The 18,105-nt window shown below is 36.8% G+C and overlaps 1 protein-coding gene across 1 annotated transcript in view; it reads right to left on the reverse strand.

Moving 5' to 3' along the window:
- The window catches only part of COL28A1 (collagen type XXVIII alpha 1 chain), a 174,193-nt gene that overhangs the window by 129,050 nt on the left and 27,038 nt on the right, over nucleotides 1–18,105 (reverse strand). Inside the window, exons 9-11 of the mRNA XM_053898079.1 lie at nucleotides 12,844–12,888; nucleotides 10,244–10,288; nucleotides 9,096–9,149 (exon numbers count right to left, since the gene is read on the reverse strand). Of these exons, the coding sequence (XP_053754054.1) occupies nucleotides 9,096–9,149; nucleotides 10,244–10,288; nucleotides 12,844–12,888 (144 nt within the window). The remainder of the gene's footprint in view (nucleotides 1–9,095; nucleotides 9,150–10,243; nucleotides 10,289–12,843; nucleotides 12,889–18,105) is intronic.

Genomic DNA, 18,105 nt, shown 5'->3' on the forward strand with positions numbered 1-18,105 from the left:
TTTTAGCAACTTCTTTTTTTATCATTTCCCAAATATGTGTAGCACCAACTTTAATATTTTAAGTCTTATGACAAATATTCTCATACTTTCCTAATGGAGGAAAATGATGCAGAATGGTTCAAAATACAGCCAAGATACAGTCTTATCTGAAACTCAGCACAGTGATGACTGCATACAAAGATTTGGGAGAAAAGCAAAAAAAGGTCCTTTTTGGGGGAGAAAGAAAGAAAAGCAGGTGTTAGGAGGCAGAAAACTAACATTTATCAAATACTTGCTAACTCAAGCTCTATTTTTAATACCTAATTTCTCTTATTTCAGAGAAGTGTTATAAGTGGCTTATTTTTAGAAAACATTTTAGGCTAGACTTGTTCTACATTAATAAGAGAGAGTTGTTAAAATACTTAACTGCTTAATTATTGTCAACACATATGGCACTTACTATGATTAAATCATATAGTCTTTAAAATGACTCTTTAGAGGTAGGTGCTATTATTAACGCATGACATGAATGAGAAAACTGAGGCATGGGGAGGATAAGTACTTGCCAAAATAATGGAGCTAATACAAAATAGGGCTTTGTTTGAACCCCAGAAGTCTGGTTTTAGAGCCAGTGCAAGACTGCCTCTTGAGACTTTTCGATTCTTTTCTTGAATTATTTCAAAAATCACTTGGTTGCAGACTAAATTCATATCTTTGTTACAGGATGAAAAACACAAAAGTCAGATAGCTACAGTCTATGCATTGTGGAAGATCCATCATATGAAGACAGAGGATCTCTAAAATAAAATGCAAACCAAGAGAAAATATACTTTTACAAGCCAATTCACATTTCATTTCAGGCATTTAAGTCTACCTGGGTCAGTGTTGTCACTAAGTGAGTGGTAAAGGTAACATAAATTATAACTGGTAGTCGTGTAATCACACAGTGTAGGTCTACATATAAATCAGTTATTAACCAACTGCACTGAGTTAGAAACCATGATTATTTGAAATCTCCAACTGCAATCTTTTTTGAATATCATCTAGTTGGATAAGAGAAAAGACCACAGTCCACATATTCCACTTATTCATGCTTTTCAAAAAAAGAAAACAAAACCCATAATAACAAAAAAGTGGTGAAAATGTAATGAAAACTGTACCAGATTTTAGTAATTCAACTCATTTTCTTGGTTGCTGTTAGGTTAAACCGCATGAAATTGATAATATTCAACCATGGTTGACCTACAAAAATGACATTCATATGATTCAATCTAATAGGAAAGTCATACTTCATCATATATAATAAAATATAAAGAATTGTGTATCATTGTCCCTAGGAGGAAAGTCTGCTCAGCGGCCCATCAGGATAGCTTTAAAGAATCCCAGCTCTGGTGGACACTCCTTGGACTCTCCCAACACAAAATGACTCACTGGAAAATATTCACTGTGATCTCTACCCATGAATCTGAGAACAAGGACATTAGTTTATTAGAGAAGATGGGTTCATATGATCATATGATATGTTTCTTTAAAAACTTACACTTGGAGTAAGTGTAAGTTTGGAGACTAGGCGCAGGAGAAATAAGGAGAGTTATTATTTGAAAGGTACAAAGTTTGTGTTAGGATGATGAAAAAGCTTTGGGCATGGGTGGTGGTGATGATTACACAACATTGTGAATGTATTTAGTACCGCCGAATTGTACACTCACAGATGGTTAAAATGATAAATATTATGTGTATTTTATCACAATAAAAAAGGCTTACCCTTGGAATAAACTTCATACTCCCTGTTGCAAAGCTATTGCAACTTTCTTGGATTCGGGACATTCGTGTGATTGTTTTTTAGATTCTGACATCCCTCAGAAGACACTGCAGTACCTGATGCTGTTCCACATTAGTGCCCAGCTTGCCTGGGAATTGTGGGTTAGACTCAGCACCTTTATATTGGCAGCATTTTGGGTTTGGGTTTCTTGATCCATCAGAGTCTTTACCTTGACAGTTTCTGTGCACATGCATGCACATGCACACGCGCGCGTGCACACACACACACACACACACACACACACACACACAGTATACCCCTCCTGCTGAGAACCATATGCATCAGAGATTTGGGAATGAAAATCATCTGCCTTGAAGCCATTGGCTGACATCCCACATGTTCTGGCAGCCTCTTCAAGTTGTCACTATCAGCTGTCTCATGTCAAATGAGTTAATAAGCTCATTTAGACTCCTGGTGGGCAGATGTGCATGTAGGTCAAAGCCCTTTTCGCAACAACAACTGCTGGATTACTAATGATTTTTTTCCCTTTAATTAGGCCCAGGACAGAAATAGCATTTAAACTTTGACCCCTCTGAAGAAAAAATATTCACATAGTTTGGCAGGTTGGTTCCAATTCTTCATTAAACAGATATTTTTACTTACAATTGTAAAGGGATTCTTCCCTTTACAGTGCTTTGCAAGCATCACAACCTTGTTCAAAGTTGTTAGCCTTCCAGGGGCACCTGGGTGGCTCAGTCCGTTGAGCGTCTGACTTCAGCTCAGGTCATGATCTCTTGGTTTGTGAGTTTGAGCCCTGTGTCAGGCTCTGTCCTGACAGCTCAGAGACTGGAGTCTGCTTTGGATTCTGTGTCTCCCTCTCTCTCCAACCCTCATTCTCTCACACTCTGTCTCTCTCTCAAAAATAAATAAATATTTTTAAAAATTAATAATAAAAGTTGTTAGCTTTCCAGGAGAACGAGAAGGCCCATTATTGGTTTTGGACAATTGGGAAAGCTGACATGTTCAAGTACCCTGACTTAAAATGCTTTACATGAAGCAAAAAATATAGTCATTCCATTAAAAGAGCCATGAACTTAAAAAACTTTTCTGTTTGAGTAATTACTCCATACCAGGATTGTTGATGTCTATGTATGTTTCACCTGGTTTACGTCCTATAAAGTTTTAAGGAATTATATCCTATTTTAAATCATGATTTTTACAGATGAAAGCAACATCATGATGTCAGAAGGTTTTGTTAGGTTTTTAAATTGTGTGAGAGCTGAAATAAAAACTACATAAATGCTTGTTGGAGGAAGAAGTCTAAAATTCTTCATAGTTGTTCATACCTGTGGTGTTGAACTACTCCCAAACCATAAGTGAAATATTAGTTACATTTAGTAGGTTGACCTACAAAGCTAACGTTGAGTTGAGTAAAATATTTAAATAATGAACAAAACAAGAAAGTATTTTTAAATCTACTAAATCTTCATTAATTATATTTCGGTTCCTGCAAAAATAGTTATAGAAAACATGAGACTTTAAGTTGTATATTTGAAACTGAAAAAAAAATTTAAGTTCCGAGTCTTCTTGCCTCTCTTAGAAAAAAGTGGAAGTATAGGAACACATTAGATTATTTAACACACAAGAAGCTTTTCATGGGTTATGTCAACACTGTTCTGTTTCCCTTTATTATCCCAATATCTTGGAAGAACGGTCAGAATTCCTGGCTATTGTACTCTTCTCCTTTGTCACCTCCCCAATATCTCTATTGAAACTGCTCCCTTAAAGATTTCCAAAAACCTCAAAGTTGACAAACTAAATAACTCTGTTGGGCTCCTGCCTGTTTCACTTGTCTGCAGTTTAATACTGTTGACAACTCATTCCATTTAAATACTCATTCATCCATTCATTTAACAAATACTTCTTTGTTACATATAACTTTTTCTTTCATGTGATAGTGGTGCCCCCGACCCATTGTCACTACATCTTCTGCTTCGGGTTTTTTTTTAAAGTGATGGACCTGCACACATTTGTCTAATTCTCCTGCCAGTGGTTCATATTTGAAAGAAGTCTAGCAATGTTTAAAGGTATAATGCATGGAAGCTAAAAGGAACTACTAGCTACCAAAAATATCTGCATGTACATTCCTGGTAGCTATTGCAAAGGTTGACATCCAGCCCTCTTTTCAAAATTGAACTCCTTTTGGGGGCTCCTGAGTGGCTCAGTCAGTTAAATGCCTGACTCTTGGTTTAGGCTCAGGTCATGATCTCACGGTTCATGGGTTCGAGTCCATGCCAGGCTCTTCACTGACAGAGTGGTGCCTACTTGGGTTTCTCTCCCTCTCCCTCTCTCTCTCTGCCCCTGCCCCACTTGCTCTCTCTCTCTCTCTCTCTCTCTTTCTCTCAAGTAAATAAACTTTAAAAACTAATTTGAAAAATTAAAAAAAATTAAATCGACTTCTTTTCATTGAGCATTTTGAGGAAAACAGGATGTTGTGTAAAGATGTTTACTAGGTTTACAGTTTCAATTTTAGGATTTGTACATTTGACTCTTATTTACTTCTTCAAAAGATTACCAGCTACTTGAAAAACATGCACTGTCCTTGGAAGCGTCAAAAAAAATGAGGTGAAACCTTAACAGAGTTGGATAAGGAAGAGAAGGGTGTCCAAGAATCATGGTCTGGTGCAGAATCATGGAATGATCTAAGTGTTTGATCTGCCCTCAGTCCTCTTGAAACATAGGTTCCCTTTATTCGTTGATATGAGCTTCTTTGTTTATTTTGAATGGATGGATGAATGTTTGATTCACTGGGGATTATTTACCCTCCCCATATCTATTTATTAAACTGGAAAAGACTGGTGCTATTTCTCTGTGGGTTTTCATAACATCTCAGAAGTAAAAGTGGGTTAAGACAAAGTCTCGTATATAAAAGGACTTTGTGTTTCCTACACTTGAGTGTAGCACAAGAGGAAAAATCTTAGTGGAGAAAAACCCTGCAGGAAATAGATGAATGTCCTAGAGTAAAACAATGGAAGAGGTTAAGAGAAGGGAGATAATTCATCCATTAAGATAAATTAGTATATAATATAATCTCATGGTATTTTTCATTGTTTGAGGATTAATGTGTGGTACTTTGACGTGGGAAAGTACATCAGGGATATTTCCTAGTGCTCTTTTGGCCTTAGCACTGAAGCTCTAGGACTAGGATATGTCAGCTTGTCACAAGCTATTTTCTGTTCATGCCACAGTGGGCAGTCATTCCTCCCAGGAGCACAAAGAGGGTCTTGGAAAGAGCCAATATACATGAAACTTGAGAAGGAAATACCCTTCAAAAATAACATCAGAAAGACATCAAGAAATGGCAAAAATTATCTAATGTGGGTTTGACACACCCAGCATTCTACTGTGTTTATTTATATAAAACTGATTTTGTAATTTGTTCTCTGTGAATTGAAAGGCCTGCCAATCTTGAGCCATTTTTTTTCTAGTTATTAGAGGGCCCATTCTATGGACAGAAGGGATTGCAATCTAAGCCATCACAATAGCCATTTGATGTTGGTGTAGGGCTCTTAGGTACTCAATTTTTACTCAGAAAAAGCACAGCGCTCTCTCCGGAGCATAGCTCTCTCCAGAAAATAGCATTTTCCATTTGGTCCTAGGGATAAGGCTTCTCAGGCGCTTGTGTGATTATAATACTGATTTTGGAGACTGACAGGATGTTGTTCTTCTGAATGCCATTGCATGACCTCCATATATGGGGGAGGCTGAGGTGGCCTCAGAGCCACAGCTTCATTCTGAGAAACATCTGTTTTGTTTCAAAGCAACAAGAATAGGAGCTACTTTACATGTGGAAATATTAATGACAGAAATGATTCATGAAACTGGGCCAGAATCACGTTTTTCCTTGATTTATCACATGCTATTTTTTCCTTCTGTTCTTTGACCATCTTTCCGCAAACCACTTGATGAAGAACATCAACTACTAGAGCAATAAAATGGGACTATAGCTCATGACAGAGACCATTCATAAATTCAAAGATATATAGAGGCCCCATCTAGAAATTCATATGTAATCTTTGCAAATGTTACAAATCTGAGGGTTTTTATTTTAAGGTCCCCTAAGAGACAAAATATTTGAAAATGCACATCCCTGGTTTCTTTTTCCCATGTGATTACCTTCCTTCTCTTCCTGTACTTTCAGATGAACATTATAATCAAATAGAAATACACCTCTCAACAAACAGACTGGTGTTTCCAGCCAGAGTACATGAGAAGAGGGACAGATGCAATTTCCATACTGTCCAAACAAATGCATTTATTTCAGGTCAACTATTGAGGAAATTCAGCAATGTTCCTAAGGAGACAAATACAATATGTTGGTTCAGAGCATACTGGCTGGGTTTGAATCCTGGCTCTGTCCCTTATTAACTATGTAGATGTGGACCCATTACTAAACTCTCTGTGCCTGAATAGCCTAATCTATACCATGGGGTAAGACTAGATCATGCCTCAAAGGGTGGTATTATGTTACATGAATAATTAGAACTATATATCTGTTGGGGTGGCTGGTGGCTCAGTCAGTTAAGTGTCCAACTCTTGGCTTTGGCTCAGGTCATGATCTCACAGTTCATGAGTTCAACTCCCACACTGGGCTCTGTACTCACAGTGTGGATCCTGCTTGGTATTCTCTCTCTCTCTCTCTCTCTCTCTCTCTCTCTCTCTCTCTCTCCCCCTCCCACATGTGTTCTCTCTCTCTCAAAATAAATAAAGAACTATATATCTGTATGTAGTAAATATACACTAAGTGTTATTGATTATTTTTTTTAAACGTTTGTTTATTTTTGAGAGAGAGAGCACAAGTGGGAGAGGGGCAGAGAGCAAGGGAGACGCAAAATCTGAAGTAGGCTCCAGGCTCTGAGCTGTCAACACAGAGCCCAACACGGGGCTCAAACTCACGGACCACGAGATCATGACCTGAGCTGAAGTCAGACGCTCAATCAACTGAGCCACCCAGGCACCCCTGTTATTGATTATTATAGAAGTTTCAAAATAAATAATCCTTCCAGTGCCCATTAGAAAATACAGAATTACTGGATTTTAGAGTTTTTCTGCACAAATTGCAATAGCAATTTCTTAAAAACATTTTGTGATAAAATGGTAATAGATGAAAAGAAGTGTCATTATAAACATAACATTATTTCCAGATTGAGGAAAATATAGTATATTAAGTCTTTAAGATTTAGAAGTACATTTTGAGACACAAGACGAAATTATTCCCTGAAACCTGACTTTTAAGATAATACACAAATAAATGTATAAAATTTTTAAAAATTTAATGATCAATGCAACATGCATCTCTATTGACAGATCCAAAGAGAAGTAGGAATTAGTAATAGTCTTGAAGAAAGAGTTAAGAGACTCTTAAGAGTTAAGAGACCACTAAATTTGTGACCATAAACCACAAGGAAAAAGAAAAACTCACTACTACCTCACTTGCCCCTAGCAATCCAGAACATTCTCTAGAAATTGACATCTTTTCAATTGGCAATGAACTTCATGTATTCACCTGGCAGTGAATTTTGTGACTAAATCCCAGTGGTAATTTTATGTCACGTATCCTTTACCACAATTAAAAAAAATGTTTTAAAGAGAGGACCTTGGAAAACTCATGAAGTCCTCAAATACTTTTGGAAAAACTACTCCTTTTATGATGATGAGAAAGTCAAGCATGAAGTGTTATTACATCAGAGCATTACAAGCTCCCCTAAACACTCAACTGTATTTATTCTTTATGAGAATTAATGCACTGGTGAAATTAAAAGTTATATTCTGTTTCAATAAATTTATGTTAAAACAAAAACTGAAATCGTAATTTATGAGACATAAAGAGAAGTAAGTGAGCAAATGATGACACCTTTTTAGGGACTGCCACTAAGCATCTCCCAAAACTACATGCACTGTCCTCAGTCCTGCATGGGCACTCCCCAGAGCTGATGAGTCTGGCTGTGTCTCTGCCTCAGGCAAGCCATTTGATATCTGGACTTCACTTCTCATTTTCCAGAATGAAAACCTTGGGCTAGTATGATCTCCTAATGTACCTGGTGGCTCAAACATTCTGTAATTCTATCACAGTTGCAGACTCCAGCACTGATACCTGATTTGAAGCCTCTTTTTCCCAAGCATGAAAATGATCATCTTAGGTAACCAAAGAATCCTAGAAATAAGTGTGGACTGTCAAAATGTTTTTTATTCTTGCTGCAGGATTTTATCTACTGCCAAAGCAATTTTATAAAAACTTCTACTCAGTATTCAAGAGATACATTTCTTTTCCCCAGAGAGAATTAATCATAGGCAAGGACTGGAAAAGGCAGTTTCCCCAGATGAAGCTTAAGCACACTCCTGCTGAGAAACTCATTCTATTTTAATTTGCCAATTAAAAGTGGCCTGGGAAATCACACATTGTTGTTATCTCATTAAAAATACTATACTTGTCACTCTCTTTCCTCTCTCTGGAAAAAGAACACTCAAGTATCCCAGCTGCTCCCCACAGCTTAAATTTGATAGTACCCTTAAAAGATTGGCTTTATCTAGGGTCCATTGAGGATGGCACCTTCTGCTGTTATTACTGCCACGAATTCCACAGATCTCTAGTCACTGACACTATTTATTGGATATTTACTATATCCATGAAATTTACTAAGCATTGAGAAGTTTAAAAGGTACTAAAAAGCTTGTATTCAGCAAATTAATGGCCACTTTCATTGCAAAACAGAGCCTTGTATCAAGGTCTTTTAAAGATCCCAGCCGTAGCATCTTTTGGTTCTATTTGGCTCTTATTCGATCCCTCCCCATCTGTCTTGCTGATCCGTGGAATGCCATTACAAGCATGGTACTGACGGTTGAGATTACACCCCTGTAATAATTTTTAAAAGCTCAATCTTTGTTGGCATGACAGTCACAAATTTCCTACTCTTATAAACTATATATTGAGTTGACATCATGTATGGGGAAATAGAATGATTTGAATTGGTTATTTGTTACTACTTCTCAGTTTCTAGTGAGCCATAAAATGACTATAGGGCAGGAGAAAGATGGAAATACTGCAAAGATTTTGAATAATGACTTGTATTTAATAATGCCCCTCTGAATAACATAATAATAAATGATAAAGTCATGCCACTGACTTCCTGCATGTACTTGAACATGATTCTGTGTATATACCTGCAGGTTATTATGTATTGCCAAAGATACATCCTCAAGGAGTCCATTGACTTCTGCTTAATAAAAACATAAATTACTATAGCTCACCGGGGGAAAGGCACTCTGCCTGTCTTTACTCAAAGGGTATGATTACCTTATTGCCTTGAAATCCCTTCGGGCCTGGATCCCCTGGAGGTCCACTAATGCCCTGCTCCGAGGTGAAAACCAACAATTAGTTCTATATATAAAAGGCCAACCAAGAAGGAATTATTCATTAAGGTCCCTAGAGATCCTGAATTTAGAAGTCAGACTAAATATCTCAGAGTTAAGTTAGGGTTAAATGTGACTGAGAAATGGAATGAGATAAAATTCCTCCTGTCAAATAGGCAGCTTCTAAAATAGTATACTTAAGCTGAGAACAAACATTTATTAATGAGGTGTTTGCTTTCTAAGCCTGTTTCCAACCTTATCCCTGTGCTGAACACCCTTCTTAAAGAATTTTGAATGATCAACTTTTTTAAATAGCTAAGGCATTTATAACTGGAAGTTGGAGCTTCCAATGACCCTGTGATAACCAGAGTTACTGCCCTGTGCTGACACAATTCCAGGCCAGAGCAAAGGAGTTGATGGTTAATTAGATGCTGTCTGGGAAATCTTGGGCCAAGTTCCAATTTTCAGTAGACTTTTTGAAATACATAAATGAAGTCTTCATATACATACATCCTCCCCCCCCAACGAAAACTTTAGACTGGGCAAGTCCCCAGACTGGGAAAAAACTGATCTAAATTATTTTCTGAAATCCATGGAATATGTCTAACTTAAATAAATGCCTTCAGAATCTTTTCCATGCTATTGAACATTAAGTACTTATAATGAGCATTCCATGTTTTTGAATATTAAGTACTGTATCTAAATTACACATAGTGTAATTAGATAAAATGCATAGTTCTTCCAACTATATTATACTAGCAAAGCAAAAATAGTTACATCCTTCTTTTAACTGCTTTGACTTCACTCATCTTCCTAGACTCGAATTTTTAAACTTCTATCCCTCTACTAAGTAAACTCACCTGCTGGTACCTATCTTTGGGGAGCCTGAATTAGTCATTCAAAACATTAGGGCAGTGATTTCCAAACTTTGTTGCACATTGAAATCACCTGGGGATCTTTAAAACTACTGATGCCTGGCTCCAATCCCTAGACATTCTAATTGAATTGGCAGAGGGAGCAAATGGGCAAACAGATTTTTAAAGCTTCCTAGGTGATTCTAATTCAGATGTAGATTTGGTTTAGTCTCCTTACCTGAAGTCCTCTGGGTCCCTTTGGTCCATACGGCCCTAAGGATCCCTGTGGAATAAAATTAATGGTAAGTTGCTCTAAGTATCCATCTTCAAAATGCAATGTTTTTATTTTAGGTAGAGGAGAAAAGAATGTGTTCTCAGTGATGGCCAATCTTCCCACTTTATCCAAACAGCAAAGCAAACTGATACATTGTCAACAAAATGATCCAAAATAATAAGCCAATTTGAGGTCAGATTTTCCTTCAGTAAACTCCACGAAAACAGTTTTAGATGTAAGTCCTTCACCTGTATATTGAAATTTTGGTCAGAGCAAACAATTTATTCCTTACAATTCCTTAGAAAAAGTACAGTTGGTGGAATATTGTTTCTTTCCAACAAGGCAAAATCAGTTAAATTAACAATTTGGTGAGTTTCCACAATGTCTAGATCACTCTTTTGCCCATCTTCAAGACATGCAACTTGACAAAACACTGTTTATACTCAATACTCTCTAATAGAAGATATTTCAATATGTTCCATAACTAGGAAACCCTTTGAAATTTATTTTTATGAGAATATAGTATAGTCTAGTCTCTCTTTTCTCAGATTTTCATTTTTCTGCTTAGCAAAATATAACCTGTTCATAATAGACACACCTTGGCAATTAAAGGAAAAAAGTAAAGAAACAGAAAAAAATCACACAGAAGCAACTGCTATTAACATTTTAGGCATATAGAATATTTTTCTTCAAATAATTGATTCAAGTGTGTATACAATCTTGTGTCCTACTTATTTGGTCTTCCATTGTATCAAAAATATTTTTCCATGTAATTAAAAACTCTTAGTAAATGGAAAAATATTCAAGAATATGTATCTATTATAATTTACTTATTTCCCTAGTTTTGGCATTTAAATTGTTTCTGATGATTATTATTTTAAATAATATTATAATGAATATCTTTGTTTATAAGTCATGTCCAACTTCTGAAAGATTCCTGAAGGTAATGTCCTGGAAGAGGATGACAGACACAGAGATGATGAACACATTCAAGGCTCTCTCGCTCTCTTTTGTGTCTCACACCAATACATGGGAAGAAAAAGCAAAGCTTCCCTCCATAGTTTGCTCAGATTTCCATTCTTACTACCTGAGTAGAGAAAGTGCATCTCCACCTTAACAGACACCCCCATCAATGCTGAGTATTGTATATTATCCCAGTGTTTGCTAATTTGATAGGTGAAATAATATTTTAATGTGTTAATTTCACTTCTCTGATCGCTGATGTATTGGGTTTTTTTCACTTATTACCCATTTATAGTTCCTCTCTCGTGTCTCTTCATGTTCTTTATAGTCTGACTTAAGAACTTATATGAACTCTTCATGTCAAGGACGCTGTATTTCATTGACTCTAGACATGCATTTTTTTTTCAGATCTTTACATCTCTAATATCAAGATACGTCTTATAATCAATTGCATCTTCTGGTTGTAATTGGCAGCACTTTTTCTTTCTTTTTGGCACAGAATAGGGCATTTCACAACCCCTGGCATCTTAGTCAATGAAGAATGATGATTAGCTCTTTATCAACCGTTCTCATTTCAAACAGTTTTCAACAGTTACTGTTTAACTTTCATCTTTGTTCTTCTCTGTCCCCTTCTGTATTTTCAAGTCTGTGTCCACCTCCCATTTTCAATTACCCTCCAGGCAGAATCCATTCATTACTACAGTTTTCATTTTGCCCAGAGATAATTATCAAGCCTACATTTTTTTTCAGATCCACCTGGCCTTTAACTCTACAGTACTTTAAAAGCTTTCACAAAAGTCTCAAGCTATTTAAAGTGCTTAGTTACATAGGCCAGTGTCATCATCTTATTCTCTGCTTTTCACCTTCTGCCTCATTTTTTCTCCTTGACTCTCTCCCATAATTAAAATACAGATATTGAATGAGTTGAGTATCTTGGTAGCATGCTGTTAATAGTTCTTCACTATAATGAAAACTATTTTTACTCTGTACATTTTTGGATGCTTTGTCATTAAGTTTCAAATGTACTGTCTGTATATTTCTGACCCATTTAATATTGTCTCCATTTTAAATACTTTATTCATATTTATTTTTTAACGAAAGGTTAATACCCACCCAATTGCCTGTGGCGTACTGCAGTTTCAAAATTTCAATCCCCTATCTATGCCTAGTTCTCCCACATTATTTATAACTATTTCATTAACTTATTCCATAGAGTTCTTCACTCTATTTTGGAAAGTGCTTGTTGTCAGTGTTTATATCTGGAAAACAATTCCAGATGCAAAGACCCAACTGGAGCTTGAACTGACTTTACTGGTTAAATTATCCTTTTTTGCCATAAAATTCCATAGGCCTAGCCTCAAAGGTTAGGGAGCCACAAAGCACCGTCTTAAAGATCCATATGAAAGGTATGTGGAGGCTCCATTAAGTAAAGTTAGGTATAGTTTTGTTTTCTGCTTCATGTTTTACAGACGTGAAAATTGAGCCAGTAACTTTCCAACTCCAGGAGTGAGAGCAAGGTAATGCATCCCAGGAATTTCCTCTTAGGGAAACTCAGCCCAAAGGGATCCCAGCTGTTAGCATTTTAAAAACATGTTCCTTACTTTGTCACCTTTTATTCCTGGTTTTCCACATTCTCCATTTTCACCCTAAAAAATAAAGAAATGAAACAAATAAGAAGACCTTTGCAGTCGTTTGGGGTTAGGATGTTTTAAAAAGTTTTCGTATGACATAAGCACTCTGATGGGTTTTACACAATTTTATCCTCAATCCTGTGGGTTATTTGGGCATTACACTCTGAAAAATTTTATCCATGAGTCATCTTCCACTTGACAGAATCAAATCAGTGATACCACCTAGTAAGGTTTGACATTTTTGAAAGGGAGATGACATTTAAAGGAAAGAAACTAAGGTTAACCGAGTATCCACCATATGCTCTTTGTGATTTAAGTGAATCCACATTACAGCTCAATGAGATCAGTTTTACAGTTGTATTTTATAGATGAGAAAACTTAAGTTCACCCAGATAACTTTCCTCAAATAAGCAGCTCTGATTCAGAGTCCCTATTTTTGCCACACTATACTCCACCCTGAGTACCAGCTTTGATCAATTAGTAGTGTTTGCCCAGAGAACTGTGAGAGAAAGGTCCTGAGACCACATCATGGCTTGGTGGGGAAAGGAGCCAGGAAGAATTAGCAAGGTCTGCTGGGGACGGGCATGGTGGCAAGAATGCCATATATTTCCAACACACTCTACTGCCCTGCCTTTCCTGGCATATTAATGGAAAAAGAACTAACATTTAAATTGTGCTTTACAGTTTATGATTAATTTTATTTAGCAGACATTATCTCAGGTAAGCTGACATTAACTGTCTGACACAGATATTATTAGCCCAATTTTACAGACTGAGAATTTTTGATTCAGAAGGTTAAGTACCTTGCTCATGTAGAATGAGAATTGGGACCTCTGAATACTAATCCATTGTATCAGACTTCTAAGGCTTTGCATAATTAGAACTAAAATGTATCAAAGGCAATTAGAAAAACAGCTAAAGTTAAAATTTTCAAGTGCTTTCATGCTTTTATCTGAGCCTCAAAGCAATTGATTTAAATTTTTTTTTTATATGAGCCTCAGCAATCAGACAACACAAAGAAATAAAAGGCACCCACATCGGCAAGGAGGAAGTCAAACTAACACTCTTTGCAGACAACGTGATACTCTGTGTGGAAAATCTAAAAGACTCCACCAAAAAACTGTGAGAACTGATCCATGAATTCAGCAAAGTTGCAGGATATTAAATCAATGTATAGAAATCAGTTGCATTTCTATACACCAATAATGAAGCAGCAGAAAGAGAAATCAAGGAATCGGTCCCATGTACAATTGCACCAAAACCCATAAAATACTTAGGAATAAACCTAACCAAAGAGGTGAAAAATCTACACACTGAACATTATAAAACACATTAAAAAGATTGCAGAAGACACAAAAAATGGAAAAGCATTCCATGCCCATGGATTGGAAGAACAAATATTGTTAAAATGTCAATGCTACCCAAAGCAATCTACATATGCAATGCAATCCCTCTCAAAATAACACCAGGATTCTTCACAGAGCTAGAATAAATAATCCTAAAATTTGTATGGAAACAGAAAAGACCCAAATAGCCAAAGCAATGCTGAAAAAGAAAACTGGGGCACCTGGGTGGCTTAGTCAGTTAAGTGTCTGACTTAGGCTCAGGTCATGACCTCACTGTTTGTGAGTTTGAGCCCTATGTCAGGCTCTGTGCTGATAGGTTGAAGCCTGGAGCCTGGAGCCTCATTCAGATTCTGCGTCTCTCTCTCTCTCTCTCTCTCTCTCTCTCTCTCTCTCTCTCTCTGCTCCTCCCCACCCTCTCTTTCAAAAATAAATAAACCTTAAAAATAAATTAGAAAAAGAAAACCAAAGGTGGAGGCATCATAGTTCCAGACTTCATGCTGTATTACAAGGTTGTAATCATCAAGACAGTATGTTACGGCACAAAAACAGACACTCGGATCAGTGGAACAGAATAAAGAACCCAGAAATGGACCTGCAAATGTATGGCCAACTAATCTTTGACAAAGCAGGAAAGAATATCCAATGGAAAAAAAGACAGTTTCTTCAGCAAATGGTGTTGGAAAAACTGGACAATGACATGCAGAAGAATGAACCTGGACCACTTTCTTACACCATACACAAAAATAAACTCAAAATGGATGAAAGACCTAAATGTAAGACAGAAAGCCATTAAAATCCTACAGGAGAAAACAAGCAAAAACTTCTTTGACCTTGGCCGCAGCGACTTCTTACTTGACATGTCTTCAGAGGCAAGGGAAATAAGAGAAAAATGAACTATTGGGACCTCATCAAGATAAAAAAAATCTTCTGCATAGCAAAGGAAACAGTCAGTAAAACTAAAAGGCAACAGATGGAATGGGAGAAGATATTTGCAAACGACATATCAGATAAAGGGTTAGTATCCAAAATCTATAAAGAACTTATCAAACGCGACATCCAAAAAAAACAACACCCAAAAAATGAGCAAAAAACATGAATAGACACTTTTCCAAAGAAGACATCCATATGGCTAAAAGACACATGAAAAAAATTCTCAACATCACTCAGCATCAGGGCTGATGTGGCAAATCAAAACCACAATGAGATTCCACCTCTGACACCTGTCAGAATGGCTAACATTAACAACTCAGGCAACAACAGATATTGGTGAGGTTACGGAGAAAGAGGAACGCTTTTGCACTGGAGGTAGGAATGGAAACTGGTGCAGCCACTCTGGAAAACAGTATGGAGGTTCCTCAAAAAATTAAAAATAGAAGTACCCTATGACCCAGCAATTGCACTACTAGCTATTTATCCAAAGGATACACGAGTGCTGATTCGAAGGGGCACATGAACCCCAACGTTTATAGTAGCACTATTGACAATAGCCAAAGTAAGGAAAGAGCCCAAATGCCCACCAACTGATGAATGGATAAAGAAGATGTGTTATATATACAATGGAATATTACTCGGCAATCAAAAAGAATGAAAACTTGCCATTTGTAACAACGTGGATGGAACAAGAGTGTATTATACTAAGTGAAATAAGTTAGAGAAAGATAAATACCATATGATTTCACTCCTATGTGGAATTTAAGATACAAAACAGATGAACATAAGGGAAGGGAAGCAAAAATAATATAAAAACAGAGAGGGAAACAAATCATAAGAGACTCTTAAATACAGAGTACAAACTGAAGGTTGCTGGAGAGGAGGTGGGTAGGGGGATGGGTAAATGGGCAAGGGGCACTGAGGAGGACACTTGTTGGGATGAGCACTGAGTGTTACATGTAAGTGATGAATCACTAAATTCTATTCCTGAAATTATTATTACACCATATGTTAACTAACTTGGATTTAAATTAAAAATAGAATAAAGTCAAATAAAAATGTTTTATTTGAGCATAATTGACACACCGTGTTACATTAATTTCAGGTGTACAACATAGTGATTCAACTTCTCTATACACTAGGCAATGTTCACCGCAAGTGAAGCTACCATCTGTCACCATACGATGCTGTTACAATATCACTGACTCTATTCCTTAAAAGCCATTCATATTTTTAAGATATGGCAACTCAGCTGGAGAAGTTAAATGAATTACTTAAATGCACATGCTAGCCAGTGGCTCCTAGTCCAGTGCCCTCACCACTGCTTTATCATCCATGTGCTGTAAGCATGCTTCTCAAAATGCCACCTCACAGTGACATAAGAAACTTACACTACAATGATCAGTGCCCTGCTTCCTTCATTAAAGAAGTCATGCTGTGAAAAATGAATGTCAACTGAACTAAACAGTGTGTTTAGTGATATAGTGGGTTTATATTCTGGTGCAATCTTTATGTCATGACAAAATACCATCAAGCATTTCACAGGTTGACAGCCAGCATACAGACCACACTTTGAATAGCTCCACTCTAAGAAGGGAAATAACCATTGTAACCACCAATTATGGATCCAAAGTCCAAACCTTTACATTACTGCTAATCCCCACAGCAGATTAGATTAGAGAGAGAGAGAGAGATCTCCATTCATAGATGAGGAAAAGGAGACTCCGAAGGATTAAATAGTTTGCCCGTGACCACAAGCTCGAGTCTGTTAGATTCCCAAGTCCATGGTCATCAGCCTCTCAAAACTGAACAAGGCATACCACCATGGTCTGCAAGATACTTTCCACTAGCGTAGAGTACTACATGGGGTGTCGCTGGCAAGAAAGAGGGAGGTACAATTCCTAGATCCAGCTATGCCTCTGTTCAAAAACAATCTGTTCTCTCTCCACATCATATTGTGAGTCAGACTGACCCAGGAAAAACTGAGCTTTCACTTAGAACAAGTTGAACATTTATTTCTGAATGCAAATGGAAACTCACTCTTGAAGAGTCAATTAGAAAGCAATTAATTTAATAATGTTGGATGGGAATAAAATGAGTCAACCACCAAAATATAAAACAGAAAAGTACCATAAATACACTCAAAATTCTTTTGGCCAGAATTCACATTCCATTTGTCCAGACAGATTTGTTAGCTATAGGTCCTGAGGAACAGCATTTGTTTTGGGGGCAGACTTCCATCAATGAAAATATTGTACTCCTGTTATTCGCCTTTGTAAAGGCGTTTTCTTTTTTGGTGGGCTCAGTAATCCCTGTGGAATGGCCACAATTACAATTTCACAGAGCAAGTGCTTCAGAAAGCTATGAACAGATTAGCTCTGTTCCCAGCCTCTGATTTCTGATGCTGCTGTTCCTGGTGAAATTCTGGTTTGAATGTCAATGGTTCAGGGTCACTCTACCCTGACAACTTATATTTTCCAAATGAGAGCTCCACTAGTGATTCTATAATTTCCCAGAAGGTTAAAATGAGTCTTTTCATATATATAAATATATAAACACACACATATATACTATATTTGTAGTATACTATATGCTATATAATATATATATAGTATATATACATAGCACTATATGTACTATATAGTGTGTGTTTATGCACGCGCGCGCGTGTGTGTGTGTGTGTGTGTGTGTGTATGTATATATATTTAGTGTTGATGAGTAGCTCATATTATAAATCAAGATGGGGGACCTGTATAATTTTCTTCAACTATACATAGGACAATTTTACAATCATGAAATTTTCTTAAATTTCCTATTTATCATTTGTTCCCTGCCTCTTCATAATAGCACCTTGCATTTTATCGACCAGCAAACAGCTTATAAGACACTGTCACATCCATTATTCCATTTGCTTCTCCAACCACCCTGTAAATTAGGAGGCCTATATTAATCCAGC

This window comes from Panthera pardus, unplaced genomic scaffold, assembly GCF_024362965.1.
Source record: "Panthera pardus isolate Hobbes unplaced genomic scaffold, ASM2436296v1 HiC_scaffold_8, whole genome shotgun sequence".
Lineage (NCBI taxonomy): Eukaryota > Metazoa > Chordata > Mammalia > Carnivora > Felidae > Panthera > Panthera pardus.